This window comes from Lacerta agilis, chromosome 15 (assembly GCF_009819535.1).
Source record: "Lacerta agilis isolate rLacAgi1 chromosome 15, rLacAgi1.pri, whole genome shotgun sequence".
Classification (NCBI taxonomy): Eukaryota; Metazoa; Chordata; class Lepidosauria; order Squamata; family Lacertidae; genus Lacerta; species Lacerta agilis.
The window spans coordinates 336890-357093 of NC_046326.1; the positions used below are offsets into that span (position 1 = coordinate 336890).

The 20204-nt window shown below is 47.1% G+C and overlaps 1 protein-coding gene across 2 annotated transcripts in view; it reads right to left on the reverse strand.

Annotated features, from left to right (window-relative positions):
- The window catches only part of PLEKHA2 (pleckstrin homology domain containing A2), a 115999-nt gene that overhangs the window by 2894 nt on the left and 92901 nt on the right, over positions 1 to 20204 (reverse strand). For both annotated transcript variants that reach the window (XM_033171936.1, XM_033171935.1), the window contains exons 10-11: positions 16952 to 17015; positions 560 to 637 (exon numbers count right to left, since the gene is read on the reverse strand). In XM_033171936.1, the coding sequence (XP_033027827.1) occupies positions 560 to 637; positions 16952 to 17015 (142 nt within the window). The remainder of the gene's footprint in view (positions 1 to 559; positions 638 to 16951; positions 17016 to 20204) is intronic.

The window sequence follows — 20204 nt, forward strand, 5'->3', positions numbered from 1 at the left end:
TTTTATTCTGTGCTTTGGATGGGCAATGGTTATTCCCTGGTCCTTGCACCTGTGGTCTTGGCTAAAGACTCGTTGCAGAGCCATCCCTCGAGGGGACTAAATAAAAGAAATGAGTCTGAACTAAGTTACGCCAACTTGCAACTTGTTCCTATGTAAATAATAATAATCAGGTCCACAAAACTGGACTGCATGGGGAGTGGGTTATAAAGTCGCTCCAATTTCTAGCCCCCAATTTCTGCTTAATTTCTAAGCCACAGAATTATGATTAATAACTTTTTTCCTCAAGGAAAAGTTAAGCAGGTTTTGCCAAGTTGCTTGCAGCAGCTGTAGGGAGGTGTGGACAGATACATGTTCCAATTGCATAATGCTCATTAATTTCTCCGATCTCACCCGCTTTCCATTCCCGGTTTCTGTGGGATCAAGCCAGAGACTAGAAAGCTGCCTCCAGGAAGTGAGATATTTCTCAAATGTTTGCCCAAGACATTAAAATGGATGATGTCTGCTTAAGAAAACAAGCACAAAAAGCTAATTGATTCTGCATGCAAAGGGTATGACCTACCCTAGGGCAGCTCTTTAGGGCCTGCACAGCCCCATTGATCTCCCTGATCCAGCTGTGCATGTCCTCAGGGCTATAGGCCTGCGGAGAGAAAGAATAAAGACATTAGCCAAAAACAACACAGCCCACCGGACTCCCATCCCCAGAGCTGGATTATGAAGAGGATCTGCGGGTGAACTGACCTGGTGATTGACAAATGGATGGCCTCATCCACCAGTCATAGCCGCCTTGTGGGGCCACTTCCCCACTCCTGCCCTAGCCAAGTGGCTCCCATGTTAAAAGTTCCTTCCCATCGTGTTAAATGTGAGAAGAAGGGGTGAAAAGCTAAATGTTCACATCATGAAGAGAAGACAGCAAGACCTAATCAGATTAGGCTCTAATAGGTTCTGTGTAAGTTCCTTGTTGGACCCAGGACTGCTGGAGATAAGTGCTAGACAATGGTTGATCTCCTGTTTTGAAAAAATATAAGGGCCCCTCCAACAGACCTGCTTATCGAGCATTCAACCAGACTTGCTTGCAAGAAGCTTATGTGGCAGTTAGCCTATTTCCAGTCTCTTTGGAGCAATCTTCTCATTTGTTTGCAGGGCAGTGAAATGACAATGAGCATTTGCCCCACATTCATTCAGATTTGTGTGGTTTTTAAGTGGGTTTGTTGCCTGTCTGCAAATGTAAATCCCTTCTGCAAAATAGAGAGTTTACACTACAGGCACACGAAGTTCACTTGTTGCCTTGCAAACTTCCACCAGGGGACAGAAGTGAGACTTCAGAAATACATTTCTTCAAAGTACACATAAACACACATCCCCCCAAAGCAACAAATCCCCAGGGCCTTTTTTTAAATTAAATTAGGCTTTCTGAGAAAGGGAAGCAGTTCCCTTCCAGATGGGCAGCACAATCTGAGACTGACAGCTCAACAACATGAGTAAGCCCCACTGAAGTCAACAGGATTTGCCCACACATAGTAACTAATGGCTAGATCTCACCCCAAATATCAAGGGAAGGGAAAGTTCTTGTCACTGACTGCTGCTCATCACAGCAGGGGATGTTCTCATCCTGGCCTTGAAGAAAGACACTGGAGAAGCAGCATGAGCTAGTAGTTATTTATTTCGTAAAATGTATACACCACTTTACTGGGGACGGACGGACCTCAAAGCGGTCAGAGCAAGGGTTGCCAATGTGTCACCCACGGGCAGCACAATGATACCTTGCAATCTTCCCCGGCACCTGCTAAGCCCCTGAGCCCCCACCTCCTGGCCTCTTGCCTATGAGGTACAGAGGGGGCCTACTTTTCCTTTTCCTGAAAAATACATAGAGCTGAAAGTGGAAGTTGGAAGAATGTCACTTCCCCCCATTTCAGCTCTATATAAGAACATCAGAAGAGCCTTCTGGATCAGGCCATTGGCCCACCTAGTCCACCATCCTGATCTCGTAGTGGCCAACCAGATGCCTGTGGGAAACCTTCAAGCAGGACTTGAGCCCAAGAGCCCTGTCCCCTCCTGTGGTTTCCAGAAACTCATATGCAGAAACATGATGGCCTCTGGCTGTGGATCTAGTTACAGGCAAGCAGGGGCATAGCAAGGGGGCGGGGGGGGGGCGCCCCGGTTTCCATAATGGAGGGGGTGACAAATTATCAAGGAACTTTTTTTTAAAAAAAATTTTTTTTTAATGCCTGCTCTGAAGGTCTTATCTTACTATACTAGGGATTATATAGCTATGTATGAAATTTCATGCATATCAGTTAATATCTTGACCCTCTTCCACCAAAATAGCTGTTCACTTGGCTGTTTTCCTATGTCATGAAGGCTGAAATTTCAGTTCAGAGAACACTTACTGTTCCCAACCCTAACCCTGTGGAAAGCCATCTAATTAGACTTTAATTTGATTTTGAGATATTTTTAGGAGGTAATGTAATTATTGTTTGATTTTATACCAATGTTATGTATCTGATGTTAGCTACACTGAAGTGTTTTTTATTATTATTACTTGTTATTATTCCTTTGTAAGAAAATATGAAATAACGTAAAACCATTTTTACGGGGGGGGGTCAATGGGGGGGTTGACAAGAAATTTTCTGCACCGGGTACCACCTGACCTTCTCATGCCTCGGGGGGGGGGCAAAATTCCCCCCCCCCCGGGTACTACGCCCCTGCAGGTAAGCAGCCGTGTTGGTCTGCCGTAGTCGAAACAAAATAAAAAATTTCCTTCCAGTAGCACCTTAGAGACCAACTAAGTTTGTTCTTGGTATGAGCTTTGGTGTGCATGCTGTGGAGGCAGAGCACAGACTTTGTGGCAAGTTGCCATGGATAGCCTTTTCCTCCATGAATTTGCCCAAGCCTCATTTAAAGCCATGCAGTTGGTGGCCAAAACTGCTTCCTGTGGGAGGGAGTTCCATAGTTTAACTCTGTAGCACGTGAAAAGGTCCTTTCTTTTATCTGTCCTGAATCTTCCCATATTCAGCTTCACTGGATGACCCTGAGCTATGAAGGAGGGAGAAAATCTTTTTTCTATCCACTTTTTCCATGCATGCACCATTTTATAAGGTGCCTTCCAAGGCTCAGATTAACTCCACTAGCTCCAACTTCTGCCAAGATCTCTGGGAAGAGTAAAGTGACCCAAGGGGGGCAGCAAATGTGCCTTTAGGCAGATAAAGGTTGGCAGCTCCCTGCATAAGAGTCTCAGACTCAAGACTCAAGGAATCAGTCCCCACTCAGCTAGGAAGCTCACTGGGGGGTCCTTAGGCCCATCAGTATCTCTCAGCTTAAATCTAACTCACAGGGGATAAAATTAGGCAGGTGAGGAGAGAACCAAGGATGCCACACTTGGAGGCACTTGGAGGAAAGGTGGGATACAGATTAAGTAAGTGTTTGTTCCTTTTACAATACTGCCGAAGTACTACATCAGTGTAGCCAACATGTTGTCCTCTGGGTGTTATTGGACTACAATGCCCACGATCCCTGACCACTGATAATGCTGGCTGAGGGTGATGGGAGTTGTAGTGCAACAGCATCCAGCAGGCACCATATTGGCTATCCCTCTACCACAGTGGCCGGCCCCACTTCCTGTTGTGAACAGGTGTCATGGGAGATGCCATGGCTGTGCCTATTGCTTTACATCCTGCTTTTCCTCCAAGAAGCTCTGGGCTGTGTACTTTGAACAGAATCCAAACATTCCTGTGGTTTGTTGCCTGCAGGAATCAACCTTTTCTTCCTGTTCCATTGAATTCCCAGAAGGCCTCTGTCACTGGCACTTGCCCACCTTGTTGGCCCAGCTCAAGAATAGGGAACCTCAGGCATAAGCCCCAAATGTGGCCCTCCAAGTCTTTCTATCTGGCCCTTCGGACTCTCCCCAGGCCACACACTTCCTTGCCCTGCTTCATACCCAGAGGGTTTTTGCCAGGCTGGATAGAGGAGATACAGGGGGCTGTTACATCGACTACGTAGGGATTCTCCAGATTTAGGAAGGAGAAAGTGTGTATGAGCGGTAGTTGCAGGAGAATGTCGCATGGAGAGGGGTTTTAAAGGAGCCACAAGGGGTTCCATATTAAGCTGAGGTATGGATGGGCCCTGAATCAAACTGCTGGGCCCTATACCGCCTGCTCTGAATGGCAGCTGTTGTCCAAGCTTTAGGTCTTGCTAACTAATATATTTTTAACTTGAAATCCCAGAGATGCAATCTGCCTACTTCTACAAACCAAACAGATGATCTCTTGCTTCTGAGCCAAAGTGCTGCCCAACATGATGTTGGCACGCTTTCATGCACAAGACCTTACCACACAGTTATGTGACTGATAAACAAAACTCAGCCAAGTGCAACTCCTTGACATGTGCATAGAACAGCAATCTGCTTTGCAAAAACCATTCTGAAAAACATCCTTTCCACATGCCCCTATTATTCTGATCTTCCCTCATGGTTAGAGCATCTGCTTTGTATGCAGAAAGTCCTTGGCATCTCCAGGCAGGGCTAGGAGGAACTCTAAAGAGCTGCTGCCATTGACAGCACTGGGCAAAATGACAAAGTGCAAGGCACCTTCCTATGTTCCAAATCTGAGTGAACTCTATCAAAATAAACTAAAAATATTCCACATATAGAGGCTGGTGGGGACTGAGACACAGCTCTGGTGCTGTCCAACATCTGATGCTGCTTGAGTTGTCAGAGGACTGGCCACCTTCTGTACCCTTGGGGGCTAACCCAAATGCTAGGCTAGAACACCCCCACCACCCCTCACAAACAGCCAGGCTGCATGATAAATCCACTAAGCACCTGCCTTCAGGTATTCTTTGGTGGGGCAGAGGGGGAGCACATGTTTGCATATGGCTGGCGTCAGGCATAGACATGGCTGGGGACCTACCGAGGGCCCACAGTCCACCAGGGACCCCCGGAGAAGAGCGCCTTGGAGCTGCTCCTCCACTTCACCAGGGCAGCCTGCTTGCTTGTGGGCTCACAAGCCTGGGAGTGAGGAAGGGAAACTGGAGGGGCCTCTGTCTGCCTGGCCATTGGCTCCCTGTCTGGCAAAGGAGCCAGTTATAATGGTGGAAGCAAATGGAGTGGGGAAGGAGCACCATCAGACGACAATGGTGGCGAGGACTCGTTTGTGGAGAGGGTGTCTTACTCAAAGGCCCTCTATAACCTGGCTATGTAACACTTTAACTGCCATAGCTTCTGCGAACAGACTGATGTTCCGTCAAAGGGATCCATTGTATTTATTTTTATTTTTACTTTATTTTCCTTTTAAGAGCTGGTCCTCGACCGTAATAAAATGAATGATGACTGATGTTCTGTGCACAGGGCTTCCCACAGCCTCCCACCCAAACCTCCTTAGCACTGGTAATCCTGTAGCATCTGGTGTGCCAAAGGTCATATGCAGAGCCAACACATTTATTCCTCCAAAGAGCCCCTCCAGACTGGCAGTGGTCCCTTCCCTTGGCCCTTCCAGAATGGGCATGAGTCTGCAATGCATACAAAACACACACAGAGATCTGACTGGGCTGTGCTTTGATGCAGACATGCAGCTGCTGGTCACCAGTAATGGCACCCTTGAGTCATACTGCCCATGTCCTCCTAGGAACATGCAGTTGTAGTCACCCGTGGCTTTCTCCTGCTAGCAGCAGCCAATACATCGATAAATTATGGGGAAAGGAGGCAGATGATGAAGTTAAGATGCCAGATTTGGGCAACATCCTGTATTTGCCTTAATGTGAAGATGGGTCCTGTTTGTTATTTTCCCTTGCATTACAGTTGCTTTGAGGGTGTGTCTGGAGGATGAGGCCACTAACCACAAGGCCTATGTTCTACCCCAGCAGCAGAGGAGGTGTCCCTCTGACTACCAGCTGAGGGGCATCACAAGCGGAAAGAGTGCTCTGGCACTCAGGTCTTGCTGGCAAGCTTCCAATGGGCATCTGGCGGCCACTGCAGAACATAATGCTGGACTAAGTAGGCCTTTGGAATGGTCTAGCAGGCTCCTCTTATGTCCATGGGCCACCCATGTCCCAAGAGGAGCAGCTGGTCTCTATTTTCTGGAAATTGTCTCTGGAAAAACAACTGTCCCCATTTTTGGCCTTTGCAGGATACCTTGAGATGCTAAAATTCACCCAGAAGGACCGTAGCTCAGTGGAAGAGCATCTGTTTTGCATGTAGAAGGCTGCAGGTTCAATCCTGGCCATCTCTGGTAGGGATGCCTGACATCCTAGAGAGCCACTGCCAGTCAGTGTGGACAATAATGAGCTACATGGACCAATGAGTCTGACTCAGGATAAGGCTCTATATTCCTAATGGTCTCAAAATTGAGGTACTAAAATCTTCACTCCTGCCCCCCCCCCCAATTTCTAGAATATCTTAATACTAATACTAAATGATGTTAACATTGTTAATTATATTGGTGGTGGCAGGTATGGGATTCTGCCACAAGATCTGGTGATGGCCAATCAACCTTAAAAGGATAAGGTTATAAATTGCTTTGAGTTTTGATAGTCATATGACACAACATGCCAATGAATACCAGCTGCAGGAGAACACAAGTGGAAGAGGGCTGCTGGTGGGCCTCCTTCCCATAAGCTACTTTAGGAAACAGGGTGCTGAATGTGCATTGGCTTTGAGCTCTTCCTATGTTCGTAGGGAGGCATACAGGATTCCCAGCTATTTTATCCTCACAAATCTGTGAGACAAGTTAGGATGAAAGAGAGCGTCATCACCCCATGAGCCTCTTGGTTGAGTGGGGCATTGAGCCCAGGTCTCCCTGGCCTAGTCTGACTCTCTTAGCACGACTCCACAGGTGCACATACAGAGAGTGGCCTGCACTGCACAGCTTGCAGTATATGCTGGACTCTTGAGCACCCTGTGCAAAACCCCAACTCTGTACACTTTCATTTGTTGCTGAAGGCTCTAAGGCAGGAAACAGGGAAGCTGTTGCCCTCTGGGTGTTATTGGACCACAAATCTCATGAGCCTTAGGCATTGTGGCCAAAGGGCAGAGATGGTGGGAGGGCCAGCTGTTCCCTATCTCTACTAGGAATGGCCAACCTGCGCAGTTCTCCAATGTACAGTTCCATTCACATCCAAGGGGATTGCACAAAGTAGCTTTCAGGTGGATTGTGTATTTAGGAAGCTTCCTCCCTAATGGTGCATAACACAGGAAACATAAATGGAGAAGTCTTCTTTGAAGAAGACCTAGACTAGCTCTACCACACACTGTACATGTGAACAATCCCCAACTTTATGGTTCTCTTTTGCACCTGCACAAATAACTTTCACCATAAATATGATGGAATGGAGAAGTGAAATAGCTGCAAAAGCAGGCTGCCCTTGGTACGGAGGGCCCCAGAGGCCAGAAAGGAACTGTGTACAAAGTCTCAGCTCACTCAACCCTTTCTGCTTGAAAGGTTGTCAGCAAAGCATCCGGTTTGGCAGGGCAAGACCAGAGTTAACTGTCAAGGGCTAAATTTACTGTCAAGAAAAATAAACTTAAAAACAAACACAGTCCTCCCAACTGGGAACCAATTTTGAAATTGCATAATGTGTGCTGGTCACTTGAGGACCAGTATATACTGGTGTATATTTATCACTATAGAAATATTCTGGTTTGATAGTAGGGATGGATGGAATTGTCAATTTTGGTTTCTCTCAAGTTTCTCATTTCCATATTGGTTTGTGGTATTTTTTAACCAGTCATGAAAATTCATCAGCATTATAGTGCAAATTTATTCTAATATACACATTTATGGATGGAATTTCATTGAGTATGTCTATATCATCTGTCTATCTATCTATCTATCTATCTATCTATCTATCTAATCTATCCATCTATCTCTCTCTATCGTATATATTCATAACACAGACTTTCCAAATATGTATGTTATTTTCCCCAATACATGCATCTTTATGCAGAGGCGGTTTTAGGATAGTGTGACCAATTTGGCTGCACTGGGTGCTACATTGCAGGGACAACACAACAATGCTGTAGAACAGAGTGCAAGAGGTGGGGGTGGGGCACTAAATTTTAGCACTGAACAGGGTGCTGCTGAAATTTGAGATCCTAAAGTCTGCCACTGCTTTATGCACACTTTACTGTATTATATGCATTTTTGTACATGCTACTTGGCTGGAGAACTACAATGCAAAATTTTGAGCAGTGTAAATTTTGAAGGATGCCTGTGTTTCAGTTCTCATACTGTTTTAGAAAATGTAAATTTTTGCTAGGTTCATTTTTAAACACTAACCAAATCAAATTTCTCCCCCATCTCTACACAGAGTCTTCTGAGGACTATGACTCATCAAATGCAGCACAGAGATACTCTGGGGAATGTTCTGGGGAGCAGTTAGACCCTGGTGTGATGGACAGACCATTGGGTCATCTTCCTGGAGGCTCTTCGCCTATCATGGCAGGGAGAAGAAACAGCCCACCAGGAGAGAGGGAGGAGGGTAAAGAGAGAAGTTGGCATTCTAACTGGCAGGGCCTGGACTAGGGAAGTAGCTAAGGATGTTTGGGGGTTTGTCAGGCAGAATTAACTGGTTTAATTTCCTCATGTGGAGCGAAGATGGCTAGAGATGTTTTACAGTCAGAGTAAAAGCAGATAGCCATTCTAGGAAGAAGAGACTTAATAGAAGCAGTTCTGTTGTGGGGGATTATAGGTAAGAGTTCTTGTTTAAACCTGAAACAGTATTTCTGACAGAAAATAAGTATTATGCCTTTAACAGCAAAGCCATCACACTTTATCCTTCATGCTGTGCTTATTAATAATAATTAAAAGATCAATTCCATTGTGCCGCAACTTCAAGGAATAAGTTGTCACAGGAGCCTCTATAGCTGTCCCTGCCTCTCACCATCTGGCCCAGGGTGGGGCCTGATGGGCCTCAGAAGGACTGCTGCTGCCGCTGCTGCTGTTGCTGCCAAGCAGAACTCATAACAGCACAGAGTTGTTTTTTTAAATGTTTTTTTAAATTTCTTTTTCCCTTTTAAAATTCTTTCTGGTGTAGTTGAGTTTGGGAATTTGTTTAATTTTGGCTCACTGTCTCCCCCCTTTCCTGGCTTGAATCCAATAGTATTCAAATTCTTCATATCACCAGCCGACTTCTTGGGGACTACATGTGCATAAACCTTTACAAACCTTCCACCGCCTCTCTTCCTGGACCTTCCCCTATTTGGGCGGACCTAGGATTCATTTTGGAAAAGTTTGCGGCAGAATTTCCTAACGCGGAGATCCTCCTCATGGGGGATTTCAACGCCAGAATTGGGCCAAATATAAAACTGTTCATTGCCAACACGCAATGCATACCTGACGAGTAGGCGTTTATTCCATGGAAATCCTACGATAAGGTTGTGAACAGGGATGGCATCGAGTTACTCGAACTCGCCTTCAACCATGGCCTATACAGTCTGCACGGCTCCCTCAAAGACCGGTCAGAGGGCTTTTTCACCTTCATAGGCCCCAGAGGAGCAAGTGTAATAGACTATATTTGGCTTTCTTCCACAATGATTCCTCAGGTCCACAGCTTTAACATCTTCAACAGGGTGGATAGCGACCATCTCTCAATTGCCATCATATTCCGAACCCCACGCTCTAGCCCGCCCTCTCAATCCGCACATTTTGAGACACAGTCGCTAGCTCCAAGAAGAAAGAAATGGGACTCTTACCTGGAGCATGACCTAAATGTCCACCTTAATTCTTCTCCAATATCGGACTTAAAAGCCCATCTCATAAGCACAAATGAGATCCATCTTTCCCTATCAATATACCAGCAAATTGCTGCATCCCTCCTGCCGATATTAACTAACCCCCCCGCTGCACCAAGGATTCCCTGCCCGAGCTGCTTCAGGTTGTGGTGGATGTTCTCCTGGAGACACCTAGTTTGGTTGTCCTAGGGGATTTTAACATCCATGCCAACATGACCTTACAAGGGGCCGCTCGGGACTTCATGGAAAGCATGGCCTCCATGGGGCTGTCCCTGAATAAGTCTGGCCCAACTCAGAGCCGAGGACATGCTTTAGACCTGGTATTCACCTCTATGGATGCTGGTGATCTGACACTAAGTAAAAGTGAAACTAAAGAAGTGCCATGGTCAGATCACTTCCTGGTGCAACTGGACTTCTCTACGACCCTTCCCCTCTGCAGGAACCGATTCACATGGTCTGCCCCTGCCATTTAATGGATCCAAATGGTTTCCAGAGAGTGGTAGAGGATGCTTTATCCCATGTTGATGGCCTTTCAGCTGATTCCCAGGTGGCCCGCTGGAATGTGGAGTTAACCAGGGCTATTGACTGTTTCCCCTTCATGGATCACCGCCTTGTCGTGGCGAAGGGGCTTGAATTACTCAGGGAAGCTATGGACAGGTCAAGATGGACAGGTCATAGTGGAGAGTTTGGACCAAACGTGATCCACCTGGAGAAGGAACTGGCAAGCCGCTCCAGTATCCCTGCCAAGAAAACTCCATGGACAAAGACAACAGGCATATAAAAGATATGACGCTGGAAGATGAGCCCCTCAGGTCGGAAGGCGTCCAACATGCTACTGGGGAAGAGCGGAGGACAAGTACAAGTAGATCCAGAGCTGATGAAGCGGCTGGGCCAAAGCCGAAAGGACGCTCAGTTGCAGATATGCCTGGAAGCGAAAGGAAAGTCCAATGCTGTAAAGAAAAGTATTGCATAGGAACCTGGAATGTAAGAACCATGAACATTGGAAAGCTGGATGTGGTAAAAAATGAGATGGCAAGAATAAACATTGACATCCTAGGCATCAGTGAACTAAAATGGACAGGAATGGGCGAATTCAGTTCGGATGACTATCATATCTACTACTGTGGGCAGGAATACCGTAAAAGAAATGGAGTGGCCCTCATAGTCAACAAAAGAGTGGTGAAAGCTGTACTGGGATGCAATTTCAAAAATGATAGAATGATCTCGATACGAATCCAAGGCAGACCTTTTAACATCACAGTAATCCAAGTTTATGCACCAACTACCAGGGCTGTCCAATGAGGCCTTACAAATAGCGGGGAAGAGAAGACAAGCAAAGTGCGAGGGAGATCGTGAAAGATACAGGAAATTGAATGCAGATTTCCAAAGAATAGCAAGGAGAGACAAGAGGGCCTTTCTAAACGAGCAATGCAAAGAAATAGAGGAAAATAACAGAATGGGAAAAACCAGAGATTTGTTCAAGAAAATTGGAGATATGAAAGGAACATTTCGTACAAACATTACCACAATTAAGGACAAAAGTGGAAAGGACCTAACAGAAGCAGAAGACATCAAGAAGAGGTGGCAAGAATACACAGAGGAATTATACCAGAAAGATATGGAGGTCTCATACACCCCAGGTAGTGTGGTTGCTGACCTTGAGCCAGACATCCTGGAGAGTGAAGTCAAATGGGCCTTAGAAAGCCTTGCTAACAACAAGGCCAGTGGAAGTGATGATATTCCAGCTGAACTATTTAACATTTTAAAAGAGGATGCTGTTAAGGTGCTACACTCAATATGCCAGCAATTTTGCCAGCAGTGGCCAGAGGATTGGAGAAGATCAGTCTACATCCCAATCCCAAAGAAGGGCAGTGCCAAAGAATGCTCCAACTACCGCACAATTGCACTCATTTCACACGCTAGCAAGGTTATGCTTAAAATTCTACAAGGCAGGCTTAAGCAGTATGTGGACCAAGAACTCCCAGAAGTGCAAGCTGGATTTCGAAGGGGCAGAGGAACCAGAGACCAAATTGCAAACATGCGCTGGATTGTGGAGAAAGCCAGAGAGTTCCAGAAAAACGTCTACTTCTGCTTCATTGACTATGCAAAAGCATTTGACTGTGTCGACCACAGCAAACTATGGCAAGTTCTTAAAGAAATGGGAGTGCCGGATCACCTCATTTGTCTCCTGAGAAATCTCTATGTGGGACAAGAAGCTACAGTTAGAACTGGATATGGAACAACTGATTGGTTCAAAATTGGGAAAGGAGTACGACAAGGCTGTATATTGTCTCCCTGCTTATTTAACTTATATGCAGAATTCATCATGCGAAAGGCTGCACTGGATGAATCCCCAACCGGAATTAAGATTGCCGGAAAAAATATCAACAACCTCAGATATGCTGATGATACTACCTTGATGGCAGAAAGTGAGGAAGAATTAAAGAACCTTTTAATGAGGGTGAAAAAAGAGAGCGCAAAATATGGTCTGAAGCTCAACATCAAAAAAACTAAGATCATGGCCACTGGTCCCATCATCTCCTGGCAAATAGAAGGGGAAGAAATGGAGGCAGTGAGAGATTTCACTTTCTTGGGCTCCACGATCACTGCAGATGGTGACAGCAGTCACGAAATTAGAAGACGCCTGCTTCTTGGGAGAAAAGCAATGACAAACCTAGACAGCATCTTAAAAAGCAAAGACATCACCTTGCCGACAAAGGTCCGTATAGTTAAAGCTATGGTTTTCCCAGTAGTAATGTACGGAAGTGAGAGCTGGACCATAAAGAAGGCTGATCGCCGTAGAATTGATGCTTTTGAATTATGGTGCTGGAGGAGACTCTTGAGAGTCCCATGGACTGCAAGAAGATCAAACCTATCCATTCTAAAAGAAATCAGCCCTGAGTACTCACTAGCAGGACAGATCCTGAAGTTGAGGCTCCAGTACCTTGGCCACCTCATGAGAAGAGAAGACTCCCTAGAAAAGACCCTGATGTTGGGAAAGATGGAGGGCACAAGGAGAAGGGGACGACAGAGGATGAGATGGTTGGACAGTGTTCTCGAAGCTACTAACAGGAGTTTGGCCAAACTGCGAGAGGCAGTGAAGGATAGGCGTGCCTGGCGTGCTCTTGTCCATGGGGTCACGAAGAGTCGGACACGACTGAACGACAACAACAACAACATTGACTGTTTGGCTCTGAAACACCCTTTCCGACTGCATGGAGCCCGGACAGCCCCATGGTTTTCCACGGATCTGAGGGCAATGAAACAATTGCTGAGACGGCTAGAGCGCCGGTGACGGATAACTCATTCTGAAGCTGACCGGACACGGGTTAGAGCTCAATGTCGAGCCAACCAAGTGGAGGTATCATAGAATCATAGAGTTGGAAGAGACCACAAGGGCCATCCAGTCCAACCCCCTGCCAAGCAGGAAACACCATCAAAGCATTCCTGACAGATGGCTGTCAAGCCTCTGCTTAAAGACCTCCAAAGAAGGAGACTCCACCACACTCCTTGGCAGCAAATTCCACTGTCGAACAGCTCTTACTGTCAAGAAGTTCTTCCTAACGTTTAGGTGGAATCTTCTTTCTTGTAGTTTGAATCCATTGCCCCGTGTCCGCTTCTCTGGAGCAGCAGAAAACAACCTTTCACCCTCCTCTATATGACATCCTTTTATATATTTGAACATGGCTATCAGATCACCCATTAACCTTCTCTTCTCCTGGCTAAACATACCCAGCTCCCTAAGCCGTTCCTCATAAGGCATCGTTTCCAGGCCTTTGACCATTTTGGTTGCCCTCCTCTGGACACGTTTCAGCTTGTCAGTATCCTTCTTGAACTATGGTGCCCAGAACTGGACACAGTATTCCAGGTGAGGTCTGACCAGAGCAGAATATAGTGGTACTATTACTTCCCTTGATCTAGATGCTATACTCCTATTGATGCAGCCCAAAATTGCATTGGCTTTTTTAGCTGCTGCATCACACTGTTGACTCATGTCAAGTTTATGGTCTACCAAGACTCCTAGATCCTTTTCACATGTACTGCTCTCAAGCCAGGTGTCAGCCATCCTGTATTTGTGCCTTTCAATTTTTTTGCCCAAGTGTAGTACTTTACATTTCTCCCTGTTAAAATTCATCTTGTTTGCTTTGGCCCAGTTCTCTAGTCTGTTAAGGTCATTTTGAAGTGTGATCCTGTCCTCTGGGGTATTAGCCACCCCTCCTAATTTGGTGTCATCTGCAAACTTGATCAGGATACCCTCAAGCCCATCATCCAGGTCATTGATGAAGATGTTGAATAAGACTGGGCCCAAGACAGAACCCTGTGGCACCCCACTAGTCACTTCTCTCCAGGATGAAGAGGAGCCATTAATGAGTACCCTTTGGGTTCGGTCAGTCAGCCAGTTACAAATCCACTGAATGGTAGCATTGTCTAGCCCGCATTTTACCAGCTTCTTTACGAGAATATCATGGGGCACCTTGTCAAAGGCCTTGCTGAAATCAAGATAGGCTACACCCACAGCGTTCCCTTCATCTACCAGGCTTGTAATTCTGTCAAAAAATGAGATCAGATTGGTCTGACATGACTTATTTTTCAGAAACCCATGCTGACTTTTAGTGATCACAGCATTCCTTTCTAGGTGCTCACAGACCGTTTGCTTAATGATCTGCTCTAGAATCTTTCCTGGTATTGATGTCAGGCTGACTGGGCGGTAATTGTTTGGGTCTTCTCTTTTCCGCTTTTTGAAAATAGGGACAACATTTGCCCTCCTCCAGTCTGCTGGCACTTCGCCTGTTCTCCAGGAATTCTCAAAGATTACTGCCAGTGGTTCTGAAATCACCTCTGCCAGTTCTTTTAATACTCTTGGATGTAGGTAGCGATGGCGAATAAGACTTTCTTCACCGCCTCTTTTGCATCTGCAGAAAACAGCAGCAGGAGACTTTTTCAGGTGGTTCACAATCTAGCAGAACCACCGGCTCCATCAGGGCCCAGTACCGGCCACATGATCTCCTGCAATGATTTGGCAAAGTTTTTTGCAGATAAAGTCGCTCAGATTTGGAAAGAGGTAAACTCCACCGTGGGAGCAGGGCCGGGGCGGCAGAGTGCTAGAGTCCTGTCTAGTCAAGTTGCGTGGGATCAATTCCAATCTGTTACCTCCGAGGATGTGGACAGGCTGCTTGGACGAGTGAAACCAACCACCTGTCTCCTTGATCCTTGCCCATCCTGGCTTATAAAAAAACTAGCTGGGCAGGGCTGGGTGATGGGCTCTGCGGGGTGGTGAATGCTTCCCTCTGTGAGGGAGCCTTCCCAGACCCACTGAAAGAGGCGGTCATTAAACCGCTTCTTAAAAAAAAAAAATCTTTAGATGCGGCCAATATGGTGAACTATTGTCCAGTCTCAAATCTTCCATTCTTGAGCAAGGTGATTGAGTGAGTGGCTGCTGAACAACTCCAGGCATGCCTGGAAGAAGCGGAACATTTGGATCCCTTCCAGTCGGGATTCAGGCCTCATCATGGGACTGAAACTGCCTTGGTCGCACTGGTGGATGATCTCCGGCAGGCTAGGGACAAAGGTGAGAGCCGTTTCCTAGTTCTGCTGGATCTCTCAGTGGCTTTTGACAACATCAACCATAACATCCTTCTGGACCTTCTAGAGGGGTTAGGAGCTGGAGGCACTGTTATACAGTGGTTCCGCTCCTCCTTCCTGGGCCATGTTCAGAAAGTGGTGGTGGGGGATGAGTGTTCAGACCCCTGGGCTCTCACTTGTGGGGTGCCTCAGGGTTCTGTCCTCTCCCCATGCTTTTCAACATCTACATGCAGCCGCTGGGAGAGATCATCAGGGGGTTTCGGCTGGGTGTTCATCAGTATGCGGATGATACCCAGCTCTACCTCTCGTTTAAATCAGAACCAGTGAAGTCGGACTGGAGGCAGTTGGAGGATGGATGGCAGCTAACAGATTGAGGTTGAAGCCTGACAAGACAGAAGTACTGTTCTTGGGGGACAGGGGGCAGGCAGGTGTAGAGGACTCCCTGGTCCTGAATAGGGCAATTGTGCCCCTGAAGGACCAGGTGCGCAGCCTGGGAGCCATTTTGGACTCACAGCTGTCCATGGAGGCGCAGGTTAATTCTGTGTCCAGGGCAGCTGTCTACCAGCTCCATCTGCCTGCAGACTGTCTCGCCAGAGTGGTGCATGCTCTAGTTATCTCTGGCTTGGATTACTGCAATGCGCTCTATGTGGGGCTACCTTTGAAGGTGACCTGGAAACTACAACTAATCCAGAATGCGGCAGCTAGACTGGTGACTGGGAGTGGCCGCCAACACCACACAACATCAGTCTTGAAAGACCTACGTTGGCTCCCAGTACGTTTCCGAGCACAATTCAAAGTGTTGGTGTTGACCTTTAAAGCCCTAAATGGCCTCGGTCCAGTATACCCGAAGGAGCGTCTCCACCCCCATCATTCTGCCTGGACACTGAGGTCCAGTGCTGAGGGCCTTCTGGTGGTTCCCTCGCTGCGAGAAACCAAGTTACAGGGAACCAGGCAGAGGGCCTTTCGGTAGTGGCACCCGCCCTGTGGAACACCCTCCACCAGATGTCAAAGAGAAAAACAACTACCAGACTTTTAGAAGACATCTAAAGGCAGCCCTGTTTAGGGAAGCTTTTAATGTTTAATAGATTATTGTATTTTAATATTCTGTTGGAAGCCACCCAGAGTGGCTGGGGAAACCCAGCCAGATGGGCAGGGTATTAATAATAATAATAATAATAATAATAATAATAATATGCTACCACATAAAGTTAATCCATGAATTATCGGTTGTTATAGAGAGGGAGAAACCAAGGCTAAAAATACCCAGACTCGGCCGTGTTGCCCCTTTCCCATTTGCTACATCTGTCGGTGCCTGAACAGCAGCTGGCCACATGTGAGCCAGGCTCTTTGGGCTGTTGGTAATTCTTAAGTCTCCCCTGAGGAGATCCCAGAGCTCCTGGCCATCTTCCCCCATCCCAGCTTTATGCTAGCATTCTCCAACCTGGTGCCCTCCAGATGGTTTTGGACTTCAACTCCCATCAGCCCCAGTCAGCGCAGCCGTCTGACCTAGAAGAAGGCAAAGGAGTCTTAAAGGGTCCCTGATGCCAGGCTTCGTAAAGGATTTTCTCTCCAAGGAACCCCTAGGATGCTTCTAAAAAACTGCCCCACCTGCCGAGTTTCCACTAGTCAGTAAGGAGAGTATTTTACCTGGATATAGAAGGTCCTGTAGCTCGTTGTGATTTCAAAGAGATTGTCCCGCATTAGAAGATCACTAGAAAACACAGAAGGAAAAGCCAACATGTTGACACCACACTTTTCTTCTTTATGTCAGTTATTCTTGCAGTATTCCTTTGGCAAGACATTAAATGGCTAATGCACCATGTCATGAGAAAAAGGTTCTTAAGAGCCTGAGCAGTAAGGCAAGGCCTACACAATCATTGAAGCCTGCTGTTATGTATTGAAGTTCTCACTCTAGGCCACTAGGGGTGTTGTGTATATAGTTTCACTCTGCCCACCGTGGCTGCAGTTCTCACTCAGGTCCACAACATGCAAATGAAGGATTGAGAGTGCCGTTCACGGATTGGGTAGCTAGAGAGAGTTGTTACTGTTGCATGTTACTAAGTACTATATAAGCAGGCTGGCTGAGCCCTTCAGTCCAGTTCTGTTCCAGCCTGAGAATAAAGAGAGCTGCTTGGGGAATCACTGTGTCGTCTGCTATGTCCACCCACTACTTAATACCTGCTAACTGCTGTTAACAGCAAACTGCTGAATCATTGTGGCTCATCTACAGGATGACTCATTCTCTCTATACCTGTAGACCCAGTGTAGTGCCTGTGCCTGTGTGTGTTGTTGCAGACAGAGTGGCCCCAGGACTCCAGTTAATCAGTAACCATGACTGTACCTCTCTGTGAAGAGTCAGATAGCTTCTGTGAGCACTCTGTGTATGTTCTTTAACCATGCTGTTTCTGAACAAGTTTATTTTCTTAAGTAGACATTTTATTCTGTTTTTGAAGAAGACTCTGTGTTGATTAATTTACCGCTGCGCGACCCACCATGTAATAGGAATACACACATGCCAGCAAAAAACAACAGTTCTCCCACACTATTAAGTTATCTTCTGGAACACAAAATAAGCCTGCAACCACCAGTGAGAGAACAGCTGCTTTGCCTGCAGAAATTCCAAGTTTCCCATCCCAGCATCTCAAGGCAGGGCTGGGAGAGACCCTAGTTGCTTTCCAACAGTGGAAACGTCCACCTTTTGAAAATAGGCATTCTTGCCTTTTGTAACTTCCTTGACTCTGACTCCGCTCACGTTGGAGATGTGAATACCAGGGGTATGCATGGCCTGTGTGAATCAGGTGAATCAGGATAAGTTTTCAAAGGTTCTTGCTCATGTTTCCAAGACAATTGCACCTGTAACAGTCCTGCCTTGAGGAAGATCAGGGACTCCCTAAGATTCTGAGTAGCTCAAAGGTCTTGGCTGTCCAAAATATACCTAGCAGACACACACCCCCAGCCAAAAACCTGAAAAATGAAACCATGCTGACTGGAGAAACACCCAGTGTGTTAAAAGGGGGCACGCGCTGTGGGTATGGGGGGCAGGGCAGGATTTAAACCACTGTCCCTTTTGACGGACAGGTCAAGTTTAAAGTTATAATAGATTATTTCCCAAGGTGTTCCAATCACATTGATTTGGGGGAGGGATTAAAAGCTATGACTGTTTCTCATGTGGATCCATGCCTAACTCTAGGCAAGTTAATGGAGAAAAAACTCCAAACACCCCCTTCTGTTACAAAGGCTTTGCTGGGGGGGGGGTGTTTGTGACATTGCCCCACCTTAGTCTTTCCTGAGGATTTACCATACTTCCCCACCCACATAAGTCAATTGAGAGATATATTTTTCCTTCCCCTGTCCCCCCAAACCCTGGGAAGAGGTACAACCCTCGCTCCAATGACAACCCTTGGTCATTGCTGGGGGACTACATTTTTCCCAACTCACTCTTTTCTAGACATCCAGCTATTGTTCTGAAATTTGTCAGGCTTCATCCCCTCAGAAGGGGTGAGAATGCCCACAAATTGCATCTGATTCTGGCAGAAAGTGAAAAACTTGGAGAGTTTTCCCTTGTTTAAAAAGTCTAACTTTAAAAACACCCTTCATGAAAATTCCTGGCTTTATCTGCCTACAATTTGGTAGGCTTAATCCTCCCTGTAGGGGGCTGCTACACCTGCAAATTTCATTCACTTCTGTGAAAAGAGATAAAAGTTATAAGTATATTACAGTGAATGTGAGAAATGCAAATCTTAGTTTTTAAATACAGGTAGATCTAATATGGTCCCAAATAGTAAGCCAGACTGGAAAACAGAGCAGCTCCCAGATTGGGAGATGACCTACCGTAATTTTCGCTCCATAAGACACACCTTTTCCCTCCTAAAAAGGAAGGGAAAATGTCTGTGTATCCTATGGAGCGAAGGCACTGACTGCAGCAGGATCCCTCGAGCGGAGGGAAGCCTCTGCCACCGGAGCCATGGCTCCCAGCGGCGTGGGAGGAGCAGGCCAAAATCGGGCTGCTCCGCCTTCCCCCGCCACCGCGGACATTGACAGAGGGGCGGGGGAGAGACAGGCAGCCCAAAATCGGGCTGCTCCGCCTTCCCCTGCCGCCGCGGACATCTCTCCCCCCTGCTGTCAGCGCGGTCCACTTGCAAAAGCGGAGCGTGCTGGCAGTGGCTTCGGCAGCGGCATGAGGGGGAGAAGAAGAGCAGCACGGGCTGATCTTCCTCTCCCCCCCACCCCGCCACCAGCGTGCTTGCTACCGGGCTCCCCCCGCCTCCCCCACCCCCTTTGCCGGCTTGTTTTTGCAAAGGGAGGGGGTGGGGAGCCACCAGCAGCATCTCTCCACCGCTGCCCCGCTTCTCACTGAACGCAGTGGAGGCGGGGTGCAGCGGAGGGATGCTGCTGGTTGCTCCCCGCCAACCCCTTCGCCAAAGCAGGCTTGTTTTTGTGATGGGACTGGCGGGGAAGAACCAGCAGCATCCCTCCACCGCCCCTCCCAGCCTTTTAGAGAAGGAAAAACAGAAAAAAAAATTTCCCTTGTTTTCCTCCTCTAAAAGCGAGGTGCACCCTATGGAGCGAAAAATACGGTATTTAAGATGAAGGTAAAAGGTAAAGGACCCCTGGATGGTTAAGTCCAGTCAAAGGCGACTATGGGGTTGCAGTGCTCATTTCACTTTCAGGCCGAGGGAGCCAGAGTTTGTCTACAGACAGCTTTCCAGGTCATGTGGCCAGTATGGCTAGACCACTTCTGGCGCAATGGGACACCGTGACGGAAACCATAGTGCACAGAAACACCGTTTACCTTCCTGCCGCAGTGGTACCTATTTATCTGCTTGCATTGGCATGCTGGGACAGAGCAATGGGAGCTCATTCCGTAGCGGGGATTTGAACCTCCTACCTTCCGATCGAC